Source organism: Monodon monoceros, unplaced genomic scaffold (genome assembly GCF_005190385.1).
Source record: "Monodon monoceros isolate NGI ecotype Baffin Bay Population unplaced genomic scaffold, NGI_Narwhal_1 Super_Scaffold_19, whole genome shotgun sequence".
Taxonomy (NCBI): domain Eukaryota; kingdom Metazoa; phylum Chordata; class Mammalia; order Artiodactyla; family Monodontidae; genus Monodon; species Monodon monoceros.
In genome coordinates, this window is record NW_021703775.1 from 85,857,340 (window position 1) to 85,876,827 (window position 19,488).

Sequence of the window (19,488 nt, forward strand, 5' to 3'; positions counted from 1 at the left end):
GTTGCCTTCCCAGCAACGTTCGTCCTCATCAATAGATTCGGATGCTATAGTAACAGCATTTATAGTCTCTGCGCGCTTGTCCTGCCTTTTCAAGAGTGAGAATGAGAGAGAATGATGATGACAGAGAGATGAGAGAGCTACATGTCGGTGACACTAGTGACAGAGACGAGAGGGCAGCCACGGGTCCACATTGGCATGAAATTAGGCATTGCCTGCTGCACGTGCATTGAGCTCAAACATCGTTACTTTGAAAAAACATCGATGCAAAAACCCCGTGCTTCCACTGCAGGGGGTGGGTTCAATCCCTGGTCAGGGAACTAAGATTCCACATGCTGCACAGCTCGGCCAAAGGAAAAAAAAAAAAAAAATCAATGAAATGGCGTCATGAAAATGAATTCGTGACCATCCAGAATAGAGGCATATTCACTTCCTAACTGAAATGTGACATTGTCCTCACAAGACAACAGAGGGGGACTTCCCTGGTGGCGCAGTGGTTAAGAATCCACCTGCCAACGCAGGGGACACGGGTTCGATCCCTGGTCTGGGAAGATCCCATATGCCGTGGAGCAACTAAGCCCATGCGCCACAACTGCTGAGCCCACACGCCACAACTACTGAAGCCCACGCGCCTAGAGCCCATGCTCCGTAACAAGAGAAGCCACTGCAATGAGAAGCCTGCACACCGCAACAAAGACCCAGTGCAGCCGAAAAATAAATTAAAAAAAAAAAAAAAAAAAAAGAAGAAACCAAGAAGGGTTTTTCAAAAGACAGGAAAAGACAATCCTCAAAAAGGAAAAAAAGAAAAGAAATACAAATGACTTTTAAACACCTGAAAAATAAGCTGACTTCATTTATGATAAGAGAGGCTAAGTTAAAGCCCCACTGATGTGGCCTTCCACGGCTACCAGACCGGCAGCTTTCTGAGGCAGGGAGGGTGAAGGGGTCGGCCGTCTTGTGCTTCAATAAACAGAGGGTAAATGGATTCGATCCTTTTGGAAGGCCACATCCACCAACATTTCAAATGCACGTGCATTTTGATCAACAATTACTCTGTCCAGAATTTATCTTCAGGCTGTACTCGTCCACATTAAAAATGACATTTACAAGGTTACTCACTCATGTGGCAAGGCCCTAGGGAGCTGTAAATCTGCAGTAATAGGAGACCAGTTAGATAAAGAACGGACACAATGTCTCCAGGCGGGAGCAAGCATAACCTGCATGTCCTCCTGCAGAATGAACGATCTCCAAGAACACGGTTATGTGAAAATGCAGAACATTACATACAGTTTGCAATTGTTTGTACAGAAGCAGGAAAGAATAGAGTTCACTCGGCCATTACAAAATATCTCTGTGAAGATAAAGAAACCTAACAGTGGTTGTCAGTGGGGAGGGCTGCTGGTGGGGATGGGAAGGAGACTAGTGGCTGTGAATAATTTCTGTATGTTTCGAACTTTGAACCAGGAGCACAGTTCTTTTATTTTTTAATTAATTTGTTATGAGTAAAGGGAAAGTAAGAAATAAAAATCAGCGCCTGGGCTTGATGGAGGGATGGTGGTGACACAAGTGCTCGGGATCTTGACTGTGACCAGGGTTTCACAGGCATTTGCAGCTGCCAAACTCACTGATGCTACGTAAATCACATCTCAAGAAACGAAAAAACTGGGACTTCCCTGGTGGTCCAGGGGTTAAGACTCAGTGCTCCCAATGCAGGGGGCGCGGGTTCGATCCCTGGTCTGGGAACTAAGATCCCATATGCCACACAGCGGGGCCAAAATAAATAAATTAATTAATTAAAAAAAAAGAAAAAACCAACATTAAAAAAAAATTTAAAAATTTAAAAATGAAAAAACAGTGCATGGACTTAAAAAGATAACAACCTTTATCTGTGTTGTTACAAGAACCACCTAACTCCAATGCTATGAGGCTGGGTGGGGACCGGCTGGATAATCCCAGCACGTGTTCTCATAGAATACTGTGCAGGCGTTGACAAAGCACTTCCAAACACAGCTTTTAAGGATTTCACAAACTTTAAAGCAGCAAAAGTACGTATATCCTAATGATGACATTTATTGACATCACCGTGTACCATGTAGCTACTTTTTTAGGTAGGATCTATTTTCTGTAAGCCTCAGCACAACCCCAGGAGGCAGGCTGAACGACACTATTGTTTTTCCTAATGAGGAAACAGATTCAAGGTGACTAGGGTCCGTTAGCCAAAACTGGGAGGCCACGGTGTAACCCCCCATGCCCCACCCAAATCTGTGGTCTCTCTCCTTTGCACACCTACATGACTGTTTCCATCACTGTTCACACGCCTCCATCACTGTTTGCACACCCTCATAATTGCACTTATACGTGTAACGATCACAAATGATCCCCATTTTGCACGTGAGGCCAAGCGAGCGCTGAGTTTCCATACACGTAACCACCCGATGAGGCACACCTCCCAGAAGGCACTTTGTTTCTCGGTGCCGGGCAGGCCAGAGCCAGGGAGCACTGTTTAAAGAGCCCTCTCTGTGCCCTGCTTCAGTCCCGAGACCTACACAGGTGTCGGGTTCCTCTTGAACGCACCCCCCTTCTCCCCACCAACAGCTCTCCAGGAGCCGGTGCCCCAGCTGTGCCCTTGGGGCCCAGGGGCAGCAGGTACCTTTCTCTCCCGTGGGGCCAACTCTTCCAGGCCGTCCTGGTGCGCCTTTGTCCCCCTTCTCTCCAGCATCCCCTGTGGAAGAAGTCACATGCCTTTAGGACCTTGCTCTGAGCACCGGGCTCCAGTGTCTGTGTGCCGCCAGCCAGGCCCCTTGGCCTCCCTCTTCCCATCCCACCCCCGGGGGGTTTCACCCCTTCCTCCCAACCTGCTCCCAGCCTTGGCTCTAGGTCTCCCTCCCCAAGTCTCTTCTCAGGATTCTGCTGCCTTGCCTCCCCACTCCCTCTGGGAATGCATCTGTCCCGCTCTCCATCCATCCCTCTGGGCTGGCCCCAGTCTGCCCTCTGGTGCACAGGGCTTCCCCAGGACCCACCATGGCTGCTCTGCTGCCCCTTACCACCCGTGCTGGCCTCTCTCTTCCCTTGTCTGGCCGGTACTCTCGGCAAGAATAAACTTGGGCACACGAGTCGGCGTCCCCTTGTCCCTTCAGTGTGAGCACCCCCCAGAGGGTACACTACTGCTCAGGGGCAGGGTCCTCCCACACGGGGACACCTGTGACCAGGTGAGCACATCACCCGGTTCAGGCTCGCTGGCCAGGTGCGTCCCGCCCTCAGCCTAAGTTACACACGCCCCCAGCCTTCCTCACAGATCCTGACCATGTTTTGGCACATTTTCCTTTACTTCCTGTTTTGTTCAGAACCGAAACAGGGAAACGGGCTGTTTGTGGAGCCTCCCTGGTACCCCGCACTTAGCACGTCCCAAGTCGACCTGATGGTTTTCCCCAGAAGTGAGTCTCTTCTGTGGACTTTCCTGCTCCTGCTGTTGAGACACCGAGTCTCCCAGACTCCAAGCTCCAAGCCCCACAGTCATCTCTGCTTTTCCGTCTCCCTCATCGGATAAGTGCAAGCATCGCCCAGCTCTGCGAAGCCCAACCGGCCGCTCCCTCCCGATGCCCATGGGGGCTCCACGCTCAGCCACGTCCCTACAGTTCTGGAGGTGACGGGACCACCAGCCCACCCTCATGCAGCTCGGGGCAGGAGACAGGTCGCAAAATCCGTGGAGACACCCTGTCTGAGCAGCACAGTGCACGGGGGGAGCAGAGGACGGAGTGCGGACGGGACATCCAGGCCCCTCCCGGTGCCCCCCCGCCGCCCCCCACTCCAATCCACCCCAGACCACCTTCCTAAAACACAGAGTCCATTATGATACTTCCCTTCTCAAAGGAGATTCAAAACCACCAACAGCCAAGTGTAGTTATAAATAATGTCCCATTTTTAAGCTCCTCCCCACAGGCCTGCACCTGGAGCCCAGGGGTCCGGTTACACTGCTGCCTCTGCCTAGTCGGCCGTGACCATCAACCCACCTGTGCGGGTTTCACCTGCTCACCTGACTGTCCAGGAAGCTGTTCCTCAGCCCCTCACTGGACCTCTGTTCTCCCGTGATGAGGACCCTGCTCTGTACCACAGTCACTGTCTCGTGGCCTCATCTACTTCCCTGATGTATCTGCCTCCCACGGGTGGGTGTGGGTGCTGACGTGCACCCGCCTAGCTGTGCAAACAGCAGGCCAACATTCAAGTGAACTTTCATTCTCCGTAAATTCTCTACACGTGCCTTCATTTGGTAAGAGGCTCCCCTGAGATTACAGATTCCACAGTGAAATCCCCCAAACTGATAATCTGGCCTTAAGGGGAGGGGGCATTCCATTTAAACGTAAGGAGACAAAGAGACAAGCAAAGCAAGTGCCATTACAACGTGGAATGCAGGGCTGGCATGTTACTGCCACCCCGTCACAGCTGTGACAGCTCCATGAACCGCTGCTGAAGGGCGGTTGACACACTTGGTACACACGGGCCCCTGAATCTCTGGGTAGTTCTCGGGTTTTTTCTTATCTTTTAAAAAGAAAGGAAATCATTACAGTAGTAACATTTGGAGAAGTCTACCAAGTCTACTAATATTTGATAGTCTACCAAGAAATACCGACTAACAGACTGATCTCACCATCAAGAATCCGCAGACATTGGAGGGGCACCAACATCCTGAAAAAAGAAATAACAACCCAGGAAACAGGACTCAACGGGGCAGCCAGAATCTGACTGTGAAAGACACTGAATATCCTCATAAAGACGAGAGAGAAGAGGCACCTACGAACTAGAACAAGCGGCAATGAAAGGGGACCAACTAGGGAATCTCGTGCATGAAACACATTTTTGAAACAAGTTACTCTACAGGCAGGCTGAGTAACAGAATGGCCAATGAAAACAGCTAATTCATGAGACAAATAATTAGGATGAAGAATTTGTCTACAAGGCAACACTGAGAGAGAAGGAGATGGAAAGTTCTGTTTCGGTTTTGAAGTTATCAAGTCGAGCGTTGAAGGAAAAACCCCACAGATCCCAATATGCATCATACAGGAATTCCAGAAAAGGAGAATAGACATTTGAAGCCTTAATAGCTGTGAAGATTTAATAGCTATGACTTCCCGGCACTAAGGAAAATCACCAAAGAGCACAACGCACGTGCCCAGAGTGCCAGCAGGAAAGAAATGAGGGGAAAATAACTCAGATGTGTCAGAGTGACACGCAGAACATCAAGAATCAAGAGAAAATTCTATGAGCGCCACAAGGAGAAGGAATGTTTAAAGACGGCACGCACGTGGATGAGAATTAGATTGACACAGAATTGTCATTAGCAACACAGGGTACGAGAATAAAATGAAGCAGTAACTTGAACAGAAGGGCTGTAATTTAGGCTGAGATCAGAAGAGGCCTCTCTGATGAAGTGGCTTTTAATGGAGACCTGCTGAACCAGGAAGATGCAGCCAGGCAGAGATTGAGGAGACAAGGGGACACCTGCACAGGTGAGGTGGGACGAGCCGGGAGGGCCGGGCACAGACAGCGCTCAGACCTCACACGTACGGCCCACCGGACGCCCCCGCCAGGCTTTAAGGAGGAAAATACCGTGGTCCCATGCCTGTGTCAGGGGAGGACAGTGAGATTAATGTTTCCAGGGTCCAGGCCAGACGCGAGCATTGTCAGTGCCCACGTCCCACTGCCCCCCGTGGACGGAGGGTCCACGTCGTGCCCGCCTGCGTCTCCTGGAGCAGCCGGGAGAGCCCTGGGCCGCACAGCAGCTCTGTGGATAATCGTGGAAAATTAACACCAAGCAAACCCACCAGCTTCTTCTATAGATTAAGATGAACTCCTAGGGTTCACACACAGCCATTCGCTTAGTTCCATTAATTTAACCTGCCCCCGCCCTGCCCCATGAGGCAGGGATCACGTCCACTTTACGATGAAGAGCCAGGCCAGAGACAGGCGACAAGCCAGCTCTCCAGCTCCGGGCAGCAAAACCCTAATCAGAGAACAAGCAGGCCACGTCCCCGACTGGACCCTCCTCTGGGAGAAAGCAGTCAGGACAGGAAAGAGGCAGGGAGACCAGCGCTGAGGAGGGAACTGGCCCAGAGCAGCATTTCAGAAGCGTGAAATCCCCACGTGCATGTGTTAGTCACATTATTGGCTTTATCAACCTTCTTTCAATTAATTTGATAAAACCTGTAAGAATAATGATGCCCTTTTAAAATCTCTGAGCAGCAGGCTTGCTAATACACACCAGTGTTTTCCTACCTACAACCCATTTTTCCAGCCATCAAGGAAAGACTGCTCTTCCATCAGAATGAGTTGTTACTCTCTCCAGATACAAAGATAATGTGCTACGTTTAGGTCTGTAATAGCACATGACTTTCTTCTCAAGGAGAAGGCCGCCTGGAGTCCTTGAGAAGGATTCTGAAGCTAGTGTGGATTCGCAGGAGGAAGCATCAGGACGGGCCGGAAGCAGCCGGTCGCCATGTCTCCAGAGACCTCCTGCCACCTCCAGGCTCTGTCTCCAAGGAAACGGGCACTGGCTCCACCCTCGCAGGCTAAGCCTGGCCTGGTGGGGCCTGTAACACAGACACGTCTGATGAACGAATGGAGACCCCTCACCTGCCTCTTTCATCTTAAGGGCGGGGCCTGTATTGTGTTTATCTCCACTGACCAAGGCAGGCCCTGGCACGTGTGCTGTAATCAGACCTTTCACAGACTGCCCTGGCTCTCGGACGCATCCCGCTCTCTGTGCCCTGAGAGCAGCATAGAATGTCCTCGAGGTCGGAGCTTGGTCTGAGGAGGAGCTGGGCGGGACCAGGCGCCGGGCAGAAGGCGGCCGGCCTGCCGCTGCCCCACGCTGCACAAGACGCGGATCCAGGGAAGGAGCTCTGCCGTGATGCCAATCTTCACTTTGCAGGGGACGCACATCTACATGGGCCTGAATGCTCGCTGCTTAGAAGCCCCAGACTTGCTTTGCTGCCGTAGATTTCTCTCCTCCACTCTCACCCCTGCTGCCCAACGTGAAAATCAGAGCATGAATCCCCTCCTCTGTTTCGGCTCAGCACCCTCGCATCACAAAGAAGGAACTCTAGCTGACCCACGCTTCTGCGTCACAAGACAGGCACAGAGGGTAACGAGGTGAGGTGGGTGTGGTCATCAGCGTGACCGCGATCCGTTCACAAGGTACCTGCCTATTCGAGCATCACGATGCACACCTTGAATAGATAGAGCTTCTATCTGTCAGTTCCACCCCCAGCAAAGCTGGAAATTTAAAAAAGAACAAGATATCCAGTTTCTAGAGGCTTTCATAAATATACTAAGTTTCTCCACTAAAATCGCTGCTTTGGTGCGGACAGACTAGCGTGAAACCGGACGTGTGAAACGATGCTGCCACTGAAACGCTGGATCCGGAACACACACTGTGGGTAGCACGTGGTCTGTGTGTTGCCCATGGCCCCAAACATCCCACACAGCTTCAGCACCACTCGGGAGCCTGTCTGACCACCTGCCAGAAGATGAGCCTTGGAGAGCAGGGGCCCCACAGATTCCCTGGCAGACCCCTCCGCTGGAGGGCCCACACCGTGTCTGCTCACTGCAGACACTCAGTCTGCGAACGGGGTAGGAGCAGGAGAGTGACAGCAAGTCGGCTCTCTGTGGACCATGCCTCCACCTGGCAATACAGTGGCTCATCACTGACCACAGCATGGTGTTAGGTGGTGAGAAATCATTGCTTAGAGGAGGTGAGGTGTCCCTGGAGCGGGCCACCCTCGGAGAAGGAAGCACTGCAGGGGACCCGCCGAGCACGCGGGTTGGAACGCCCTTAACATGGATGCAGCAGAAATGGTCACCGACGCAGATGTCAAAAAGCATCTGTCTCAGAGTACCCTCAAGATGTGCTTGGAAACCCAGAGACATCTGAATATTGATAGTGTCCCGGTTTTATATTTAAATTGCGAATGTGGCTAAACAGTAGAATATCTGGACCGAGCTTTCCCAGACACCCACAACTCCGTGCTCAGAGAGAAGCACTGCTGCTAGCATGCCAGTATATCTCCGTCTAGATTTTTTCCTATTTCTGTGTATTTGTATATTTTTAATGGGGTTAGGAAGAGACTGTTTAAAGTCACTGACTCTGGGACTTCCCTGGCAGTCCAGTGGTTAAGACTCCACACTCCCAATGCAGGGGGCCCGGGTTCAATCCCTGGTCAGGGAACTAAGATCCCACAAGCTGCGGTGCAGCCAAAAAAGTAACGATAATAATAAATAAATAAATAAAAATGACTGACTCTTTCTATAACAATAAATATACGCTTAAACCATTCTTTAGGGCCTCCTCCCGGTGTATGTTTCCCAGGTTATCGGAGATTCGCTCGAGTCAGGAGCTGTGTGCTTCAGAGGCCCCGAGCAATTTTAGAGCAGAAAACAAACGGCCATGTAACTTCATTACTAAGAGCACACACAGCCCTAGAGGGGCAGGAGGGGCAGAGTGGAATCTGGGGATGCGGGCCCCTGCCCGCTGCTCCTAGGAGCACAAGGCCCAAGGGGCAAGCTCGCCCCATGTGGTGGAGGTGCCCTGTCCTCGTCTTGAAATTCTTTCTAACTTTTGAACAACAGATCCCACATTTTCATCTGCATTGGGCCCCTCGAATTACGGAGCTGGTCCTGCTTGGGAGCCACAAGGTTTGGGATCTCCTGCCTGTGCGTGGTAGAACCCGGTGACTTTTTGAGTGAAGGTCCTCCCCCTGTGCTGGTGCCCACCCATCCCTGGTTTGCAGAGGCAGCTCCCCCTGGAGGTGAATTACAGACAAAGCGCAGGAGAAGTTTTCTTGATTTTTCGAAGAAGGAATAAAGAGCTCTCAGGAACCATAACAGGAGCCCAGGCTTCAGAGCTACGCAACCCACTTAGACAAATTGCTAAGTTTCCCTGAGCCTGGACCGGCCTCATCTGCACAATGAGAGCATCTCACCCTGAGAGGCACTGCAGGTGACGTGTGCAGTGCCTGGAACACACCTCGGACGCCTTACAGGGTCCCTGCAGAGAGGATGGAGCTGCACACGAACGTCTGGTTTCAGAATTACAGGATCCCTCGCCCGAAGACAGTGTGGACGCCACGTACAGTCTGACCCTGGACTTTACAGAAGGGGGGACCAGGGCCATCGACGGGGCAGATTTTCCCACGGCCGGGCCCCGAGCCGGCCCGGGGACGCGGGATGAGCTCTGCATCCGCCGTTCGCACGCAGCTCCCGCCTGCACTCCGGCCGCTGCCCGGGAGGCCCTGACCTCCGGGAGGCCCGGCGGAAGTTACCTTTGAGGCCGGGGACGAGAATCTGCACGGAGCAGGTGTCGTCCACCGTCTGCTGAGCGCCCCCAGCCCGGAGCACCGACAGGAAGGCCAGGCCAATCAGAGCCAGAGCCCGCTTCATGGTGAGCCTCGCAGCACGTTGACTCCTGAAGGGAGGGAGAAGCAGTAAACAGTGACTGGGAATTCCGGGAACCGGGACAGCAAGTGACAGTGTGCAGGCGCGCCGGCCACCACACTCGCCCCGCTCGGGGGCCGTGGTGGCAGCTGCCCTGGAGCGGCTGTCAGTGCTTTGGTGCCTCTTTCTCTCCCTGTCGCTCTGTCTCCCTCTGTGTCACTCTGTCTCTCTCACTCGGGTGCCGACTGAAACCTCCACCGAGACATCCCCTTCGCCCAGCAGTGACAACAGTCACCACTCCGGATGCGTTACTCCAGATTCTTCTTCTGATTCCTTATAACTGATACCTGATACACACAGAGGCGTGTTTACCGTTACGTGAAAACTCGGACGCTCAGCCATAAAACAAACATTGGTGAGCATCCGCTTCACACGTCCGGGCCCCTGACCCGAGTCCCTGGTGCCCATCCCGCCCCCGGGCTCCCCTCGGAGGAGCCGCTCTCACCTGCGAGCCCACCTTCTCCTGCTGTTTCCAAAACAGCCTCAGTGCACGGCAGTGGATGCATTCTTAGACAACGCCATGTCTAGTGTGCCGGGTTCTGAGTTTTATGAGATACTGGGTCACGCTGTGTGTCGTCTTACCTACTTGACTCAACATCGTGCTCCAGGATTCATCCTGTAGCTTACTATGTCCTCACGTTGATGAGGAAGCCCCCATCACCAAAGGGTGTGGGACAGGGACAGAGGTTGGAAGGACACAGCTGCCCCCCCCGTCCCTGTGCCGGTCCCCCCGCCATGGGCCAGTGAGGAAGCACGCAGACTTTGAGGTCTGCCCCCCGGGACCTTGGTGTCTGGATGCCACAGTGCTGGGAGACAGCTGTGCATCCGGCTGCACCCGGACCAGCGCCCTGGCTAGACTGCATCTCCTGTCAGCTTGTTCCCTCACCTTACAGCGAGGCAAGCATCCTGGGGTCACCCTGAGGAAGAACAGGCAGCGGTGCACGCAGCTCAGCACCAGGCCGGCCCCACTGGACAGCAGCTTTTGACATCCTGGCCACCACACCCTGGGAAGGAGTCCCACAGCCGGCCCTGGCTTCCAGACAAATGAAGGGCTGGAAGCAGAGCTGCTGAGTGACAGCGTTCTGTGCCCCCCGTGAAGAGCCTGTGCGTTAGCCAGATCTTCCACGAAGGGGACAGAGGTGACAGTCATCCGTGCCGTCCTGCAGTGAAGCCCCGGCTCCCCACGTGTGGTCACAGATCTGATCCTGTAGGGACAAGGCAGGGGGAGGACTGCTCACCAGATCGGGGACAACATGGTGCTCATGTAACCCTGCACAGGGATGGGCACATCATTCCAGCCTCACGGGCCAGGAGGCCAGAGGCAGAGACCTCAGTGACAACTAAGAAGTGGTGACGATGGGCTGGCCTGGGACTTCCTAACGCTGTCCTGTCAGCACCGTTGCTCACTCGGCCCGACTGTCAGCTTCCCCGAATCAAAGTAAAGGCCCATCCTCCCCCCTCAGTCACAGGAGTAGTGGGCTTTTATTTTATTTAATTTTCTAATATTCACATTTGGTGGAGAGAAAAGGAGCTAACGTTTACTGCACACCAAACGTGGACACACACGTCTTATTTAGTCCCTGGACCCCCTGGTGACGTATATGGCCCCTGGTTTTAAAGACAATGAATAGGAGGCAGTGAGAGGCTGCAGGGCCCTTCAGGCGTGCGGGCCCCGGTGAGCTGGCTCTCTCCGTCTCCTTTGTCAGCTAAGCCTTGACCCCTGAGCGAGCAGCTCATCCCGGACATCGGCCGCCGTGAGCACCTGCAGCCGTAACTGGAAGAGCTTGGAGCACTCACGCCTGGGGTTTGCAGGCGCTAAGCTGAGTGAGTGAATGGAAGGATGGGCACATGAATGAATGAACGCCCAGAGGTTCCCAGCGGCAACTCACATAGAACGTGACACTCTTCTCCTGCTGATGGCTTTCCACGTTCCCATGGTGTTCCCAGGGCCAGCGCGTCGGACACGCGACCTGTGCGGACCCACGTAGAGGGCCGCACAATGGGACTGTGGCCTGGAATTCCTAATGGTCTTTGAACAAAGCAGCACCGCCAAGTGTGCAGCCAGCCCGGATGATCATAAAGAGCGTAGCTGCTGCTTTAGCGGCAAGTCGTTTGTTCCTTTCAAGGAGGTACTTCTTGAAGGCGATGATAATAGAACGTTACGTGTCAACTAGCTGGCGGTTTTTAAAAAGCCACGATAAACACTTGCTCCCCTGACTTTTGTGCTCAGGCCAATGGATGTTTGCCTCTTGGTATGTGTGGGAGGCCAGCTGTGTTTAGATTGTTTTAAATGTCTCGGGAACTGCATGGGAATTTCCTCTCTAGCTAGAGACAACTGGGTCAGAAGACAGCCACCTTGTTCAGCAAGACTCGCTGCTCTCACACTGCAGAAGCCTCAGGAGCGGCCTCGAGAAGATCAGATGCCACCTCCCAAGGAGGGGGAGCGAGGGGCAGAGGGCCCGGAGTGCAGGGAAGCCGGGGCTGCCCTCCCACTGGCCCTCGGCCCTCGGCCCGCTCACGCATCTGGGCCCACCTCGGGTCCTGCAGCAGGAATCAGTGTGGGCGGCCCTGGTGGGAGCCTCTTTCCCAGACTTCGGGCTCCTTCCTGCCCTCTTACAAGAGGAATTTTGTTTTATAAACGGGGAGGCTGCAGCTCCTCCTGGGTCTCTTCAAGAAAAACATCCTTATCTCCCAGCCGGGGCCCGCCCCTCCGTGAAGGAGGCCAGCTTGGCCGAGAAGAAAGGAAATTCAATTTGGAATTCTTGGTAGCAACACGATATAACAATGAAATAGACAGGGAAAAAAGTGCAGCTTAATGGGCCAAACGTGCAACTGTACATTTTCATTAAATGTCTACAGCAGGGCCCACCGTCTTACGGGCACCGTGAACGCCTGCAGAGAAGCACGTCCCTAGAAGGGTCGCGGGTGTCACTGGCAGGCAGACACCCCACCCCCACCCCTACAGTGACACTGGGCCTTCCCCAGCGACTATGGCACTGACAGAGTTTCACCCCAAGGGCACACATTTTTCCTATCTTTTTACCAAGACCATGAAGCAAGAAGAGGCCTTTTCCCTATTACCTCCCCGAGCCTTATGCAAATCATCTGTCTGTTCTCTTATTTGGCATATAGATTTTTCAAATTCGTAAACAGAACTGAACAGCTGTGAACGTTTGGGGCGCCGCTCTGCTTGCTACCCGGGCAACGTGCTTCCCATCAAACAGAAAATCCAGTTATGCACGCTCAGTGGCTTCCAAACTTTACCTCTTAACTTCAGAGCCACTGCCTAACTTCGGCCGGACAGCCAGGGCCAAGGCAGGAGGGCCCCACCCCGTACAGGGTGACCCTATGTGCCCTTGAAAGTTGCCTTCTCCAGCCCCGCCTTTCGCCCCACATCTGGGACTCCCACCACTGAGCCCGAAACAGAAAGGCTGGCCACTAAGCAGAGAGGAGCTGGTCGCCCCGTCGCCCCCGCTGGGGGGTCCACCAGGCCCCAGGAGCCTGAGCTGGCTGCTCAGGAAGGTGTGTGTGCCAGGGGCTGGGACGGGGGTTCTGCGGCCGCTTGTACCCCGGCTAGGATGCAGGAAAAACTGCGTCACCCCTTTGAACCTATGGAAACCTGATCATCTCCTAGTAACTGGTAGCTCTGGTGCCCGGCGCTCGGCTACAGGAAGTTTCCACCGTGAGCTACCAAATCAATCAAGCCTCAGAATTCTGGCCTGATCCCTGCGACACACCCGATCTGAGAGCAAATCCCTCGGCCCTGCACCCAGTTCCTACCTGTGCCCGTCAGGAGCCTCGCCTTCCCGCCTGAGCACCTGCCGCGGGTTCCCCACCCCCGTCCCGCTCCCAAGGCTGCAGAGTGGCCAGCAGAGCGTCCCTACCTGAGGCGTGCGCCAGGCCAGGCTGCTGTTTTCGAGCCGCGGTCCCACACGTCGGGCAAGAGGCCTGGCTGTCAGACTGCCCGGCAACTCAGGCTGGGGCTGCGGTATTATCTGCAAACAGCTTCCTGTTTGAAATGCATGAGGCGGAGAAGGGAGTGTGGGAACTTGGAAACACGTGAGATGTCGGGGTCTTGGGGCCCCTCCTGGAGACGCCTCCCTAACTCTGCACCCCAAACTCCCCAGTCAGTCCCTTTTTATCCACCTTTTCTGTTCCTCTCATTTTTTGAAAAAATAAGCATGTGTATTGTGGAAATTTAGGAAAGTAGAAAGAAGAGCAACAACTGTCACCTGGTATCACACGGACAGGACTAAATACAGGCTGGCATATTTTGCAGTTTTTCCACATAGGTTTCACTCCAAAAGCATAAAGTACTCGTCTGCTGCATGTCAAGACCTAACCGGTGGTGAGGCCCCAAACTCCCTCGGCTCACAGGAGTGTCATTTAAGGCAACAAACACATGCCAAATCCAAGGCTTTGGAGGGGGCTGGGCAGGTCCAGCTTCTGTGTGGCCTGACTTATACACGAAGGGGCAGATGGGGGTCCTTTAAGAAAAAGACACATATCAAATTATGATCATAAAAAGTGAGGTCCAAAAGTGAATATTTATTAAGACTGACAAGAGAAGTCATAACAAATTACAAATTTTAGAACTGACAAATTCCACACACACCACAAAATCCATGAAAAAGAATGGATTCTTTATTAAAACCACCTGATAGCATAAGAAAATTTGACAACTTAGATGAAAACAGACCACTTCCTGGAAAACACAAACTACCATGGTGGACCCAATATGAAACAGAGAATTTAACAGCCCTATAGCAATTAAGGGGATTGCACTTGTAATTTTAAAACTCCCTAAAAGGAAACCTCTAGGCCAGATGGTTTCACAGGAGGATTCTACCAAACGTTTAAAGAAAAATTAACACCAATTCTACACACTTCTTCCAGAAAACAGAAGAGGGGGGAACACTTACCAATTCATTTTATGAGGTTAGTGTTACCCTGACACCGAAACCAGACAAAGACAATACCAAAGAAGAAAACTACAGACCAATAACCCTCAAGGATATAGATGCAAAAATCTTTAACAAAATATCAGGAGAGAGGATTGAGCAATATATAAAAGGATTTGCAAACTATTTATAAACAAGTGGGGGTACTTTGGGGATGCAAGGCTGGGTCAATATTCAAAAATCAACCAGTCATTAAGAATGCAGTGTTTGGGGGCTTCCCTGGTGGCGCAGTGGTTGAGAGTCCGCCTGCCGATGCAGGGGACACAGGTTTGTGCCCCGGTCCGGGAAGATCTCACATGCCACGGAGCTGCTGGGTCCGTGAGCCATGGCCACTGAGCCTGCATGTCCGGAGCCTGTGCTCCGCAACAACAACAAAAAAAAAGAATGCAGTGTTTGGAGACACAAGAGGGAAGAGATATGGGAACATATGTGTATGTATAATTGATTCACTTTGTTATAAAGCAGAAACTAACACACCATTGTAAAGCAATTATACTCCAATAAAGATGTGTAAAAAACAAAAAAAAGAATGCAGTGTTTGAAGAATTTTAATGACCTGGAGAAATGTTCACGATGGAATGATAAAGAATTAAACAGAACAAGGAGTATATAAAAAAAGTCAACCAGAGTAATCCACCATACTAACAAGCCAACAGAGGAAAATCACATGTTCATATCAATCGAGGCAGTAAAAGCATTTGACAAAATCCAACACCCTTTCATGATAAAAACTCTCAGAAAAATAAGAATAGACAAAGAGCATCATTTTTTTGGATAAAAGATATATTTTTTTACTGAAATATATTTGACATACAATGTGCAAGTCCAAGGTATATAACGTGTTGATCTGATACACCTGTGCCTGGTAATATGGCTGCCTACAATTGTAAAATTATTTAGCACTCCATTACACCATACAGTTGTCATTGCTTCTTTTGTGGTGGGAATAATTAAGATCTAGTCTCTCAGGAATTTGGATGACTTAAGTAAAATACTGTTGTCTATACTCACTATACTGTGCATCAGGTCTCCAGGACTTATTTATCTGTTAGTTGCACATTTGTAGCCTGAAACATCTCTCCTATTCCCCAACCCTAACCCTGGCAACCAACACTCCCCTCTGTTTCTACGAGTTTGGCTTCCTCTGACCCACATGTAAGTTATATCATACAATATTTGTCTTTCTCTGTCTGGATTATCTCACTTAGCATAATGACCTTAAGGGCCAACCACGCCATCACAAATGGAAAGACATTTCTCCTTCTCATGGCTGAATAATATTCGATTGTGTGTGTATATATATATTTATCTCACACTTTTACCATTCATCCTTTGACCGGCACTTAGGTTTCTGTACCTTGGCTATTGTGAATAATGCTCCAATAAACCTGGGAGGGCAGACATCCCTTTGATAATGTTTTCATTACCTTTGCATAAATACCCAGAAGTGGAATTGCACAACCATATGGTAATTCCATTTTTACTTTTTTGAGGAGCCTCCATGCTGTTTTCCATAGTGGCTGCACCAATGTACGTTCCCACCAACAGTGTTTTCTCCACACTCTCGGCAACACTCATTACCTTTCATCTTCTTGATGCCCGGCATTCTGGCAGGTGTGAGGTGATAGCTCGCGGTTTTGATGTGCATTTCCCTGATGATTAGCGATGTTGAACATCGCTTCATGTGTCTGTCGGCCATTTGCATGTCCTTTGGAAAAATGTCTTCCTATTTCATCACAGAGCATCTATTTTTAAAAGCCAACGCTAACATCATCCTCAGGTGAAGGCTGAGTGTCCCCTCCTGAGATCAGGAAAATCAGGACAGCCATCTTACTTCTTATTCAGCATCATGCTGGAAGTTCCAGCCCATGCAGAAGGCATGGAAAGGAAACAAAAGCCACAGCGATCAGAAAGGGAAAAGTAAAACAGTCCCTTGTTGCAGATGACATGAATGTCTGCCAAGAAAATCCCAAGGAGTCTACAAAAAACTTCTAGAACTATTAAGTGAGTTCAGCAAGGTCTCAGAATACAAGATAAACATACAAAAATCAGTTGTATTTCTATAAGCTAGCAGTGAACGTATGGACACTGAAATTAAAAGCAATACAATTTACAACTGCTCAATAAAATGAAATTTGTAGGTATAAATCTAACAAAACATGTATAGGACCTATATGCTGAAACACAACGTGCTGGTGAGAAAATCACAGACGATCTAAACAAACGGAGAGACATGTCGTGTTCATGACCAGAAGCCTCCGCATAGGATGTCATTTCCCCCAAAACCGATCTACAAGCTTAACACAATTCTTATTGAAATCTCAGCAAGAGTTTTTACAGATACAGACAATACTATTCTAAAATGTATATGAAAGACAAAGGAACCAGAATAGCTAAAATAATTTTGAAAAAGAATAAAGAGGCATCAGTCTACCCAGTTTCAAGACTTATTATACAATGGAACAGAACAGAGAACCCACACAAATGTACCCAACTGATTTTAAGTTTTTTTAAATAAAATGCACATAACATAAACTTTATCCTCTCAATCGTTTTAACTGCAGAGTTCAGTGGTATTAAATGCACTCATAACGTCATGCAACCATCACTACCGTCCAGCTCTGTATTTCTTTCCACCTTGTAAACCTGAACCTCTGCCCCCATTAAACGTAACTCCCCACTGTCCCCCCATCTCAGCCCCTGGCCACCACCATTCGACTTTTCATTTCTATGAACTGACTATTCTAAGCATCTCAGGTAAGTGGAATCACAGAGTATTTGTGTAACTGGCTTATTTCACTTAACCTAATGTCCTCAAGGTTCATCCACATGATAGCAGTTGTCAGAATCCCCTTCCTTTTTTTTTTAAATTTATTTTGCTTTGCTTTGTTTTGTTTTAATTTTATTTTTGGCTGCATTGGGTCCTCATTGCTGTGTGTGGGCTTTCTCCAGTTGGCGGCGAGCGGGGGCTACTCTTCGTTGCGGTGCGCAGGCTTCTCACTGCGGTGGCTTCTCTTGTTGCGGAGCACGGGCTCTAGGTGCGCGGGATTCAGTAGTTGCGGCACGCGGGCTTAGTCGCTCCGCGACTTGTGGTATCTTCCCGGACCAGGGATCAAACCCGTGTCCCTTGCATTGGCAGGTGGATTCTTAACCACTGCGCCACCAGGGAAGTCCAATTCTTTTATATATATTTATTTATTTACTTTGGCTGCATCGGGTCTTAGTTGCAGCACACGGGATCTTTAGTTGCAGCACACGTGCAGGATCTAGTTCCCCAACCAGGGATCACACCCGGGCCCCCTACCCTGGGAGCGTGGACTCTTACCCACTGGACTACCAAGGAAGTCCCTCCCCTGCTTTTTAAGGCTGAGTAATGTCCCACTGTATGTAGAGACCATGTTTTGCTTATCTACTTATCCACTGGTGGACACTGGGGTTGCTTTTACATTTTAGCTCCTGTGAATAATGCTATGAACATGGGTGTACAAATATCTCTTCCAGACCTTGCTTTTAATTCTTTTGGTTATACCCAGAAGTGAAGTTGCTGGACCGTATGGTAGCTCTATTTTTACTTTTTTGAGGAACTGCCATACTGTTTTCCAAAGTGGCTGCACCATTTTACATTCCCACCAACAAGGGTTCCAATTTCTCCACAGCCTCACCAGCACTTGCTATTTTCTGGGTTTTGTTTTGTTTTGTTTTGATAGCAGCCATCCCAAAAGGTGTGAGGTCGCTCTCTTTATAGTTTTAACGTTCATTTCCCTCCTGACCAGTGCATCTTTTCATGTGCTAACTGGCCTACAGCCCAATTGATTTTTTTTTCAGCGCGGGGTGGGGGGGGGGCACTCAGTGTGGCTTGCGGGATTTTAGTTCCCCGACCAGGGATTGAACCTGGGCCACGCAGTGAAAGCACCGGGTCCTAACCACTGGACCGCCAGGGAATTCCCTAGACCCAATTTTTGACAAAGGAGCAAAAGCAACTCAGTGGAAGGAGGATGGTCTCTTTTTTTTTTTGCGGTACGCGGGCCTCTCACCGCTGTGGACACCCTGCATCGGCAGGTGGACTCTCAACCACTGCGCCACCAGGGAAGCCCGAGGATGGTCTTTTTAATAAATGGTGCTGGAGCAGCTCAACATCCAGAGGCAACAGGTGAACCTTATACAAATATTAACTCAAAATAGATCACAAACCTAAGTGTAAAATTATAAAACTTTTAGAAAAAACATAGGAGAAAAATCTTCAGGATCTAGGGATACGCAAATAGCTCTTAGACATAAAACACCAAGTACAATCCCCAGAAGCAAAAATTGATAAATTGTACTTCATCAAAATGAAAACCCTATTAAAATGCAAAAACATGCTACAGGAGGGGAAAAAATATCCACAAACTATGTATCTACCAAAGGTCTTTTATCTAGAATTATAAAGTACTCTCAAAACTCAACAGGAAAATAACAAACAATCCAGTTAAAAAATGGGCCACAACATGAAAAGCTATTACAACCAAGAGTCTGTGCGGATGGCAAAGAAGCACATGAAAAGATGTCCAACATCACTGGCCACCAGGGAAACGCCCCTCACACCCACAGTGAGGCACACCGCACACCCGTCACAATGGCTGCCACTGAAAGGAGCGAGGACCCCAAATGCTGTTGAGGATGACAAGCTGGGGGGGGATGTAACGGTGCAGCCGCTCTGGGAACAGTTTGCCACTTTCTTAAGACACTGAACATGCAACTACCCTACAACCCGGCGATTGCACTCCTGGGCGTTTACCCCAGGAGCCAAGACTTACCTTCACATGAAAACCTGAACATCCACGGCGGTTTATAGCAGCTGAATCCCTAACAGCCCCAAACTGAGAACAACTCAGACGTCCTTCAATGGGCGGCTGGTTAAAGAAACTCTGGTCCTCAATACCAGGGAGCACCGCTCGGCGGTAAAGGAACCAACTACAGACACAGCACCAACTGGGAGGGTCTCCAGAGAATTCTGAATGAAAAGAGCCAGTCCTACAAAGGTTCTGCACTGCCTGCTTCCGTT

The 19,488-nt window shown here is 50.4% G+C and overlaps 1 protein-coding gene across 2 annotated transcripts in view; it reads right to left on the bottom strand.

Moving 5' to 3' along the window:
• Positions 1-13,853, bottom strand: part of COLEC11 (collectin subfamily member 11) — a 29,536-nt gene extending 15,683 nt beyond the window's left edge. The window contains exons 1-4 of one of the 2 annotated variants that reach the window (XM_029231381.1): positions 13,716-13,853; positions 13,368-13,492; positions 9,312-9,454; positions 2,648-2,719 (exon numbers count right to left, since the gene is read on the bottom strand). In XM_029231381.1, coding sequence (XP_029087214.1) covers positions 2,648-2,719; positions 9,312-9,429 — 190 coding nt within the window. In that variant the 5' untranslated portion in view covers positions 9,430-9,454; positions 13,368-13,492; positions 13,716-13,853. The remainder of the gene's footprint in view (positions 1-2,647; positions 2,720-9,311; positions 9,455-13,367; positions 13,493-13,715) is intronic. The other variant, XM_029231382.1, reaches the window with a different exon arrangement.
• Positions 13,854-19,488: the final 5,635 nt, after the last annotated feature.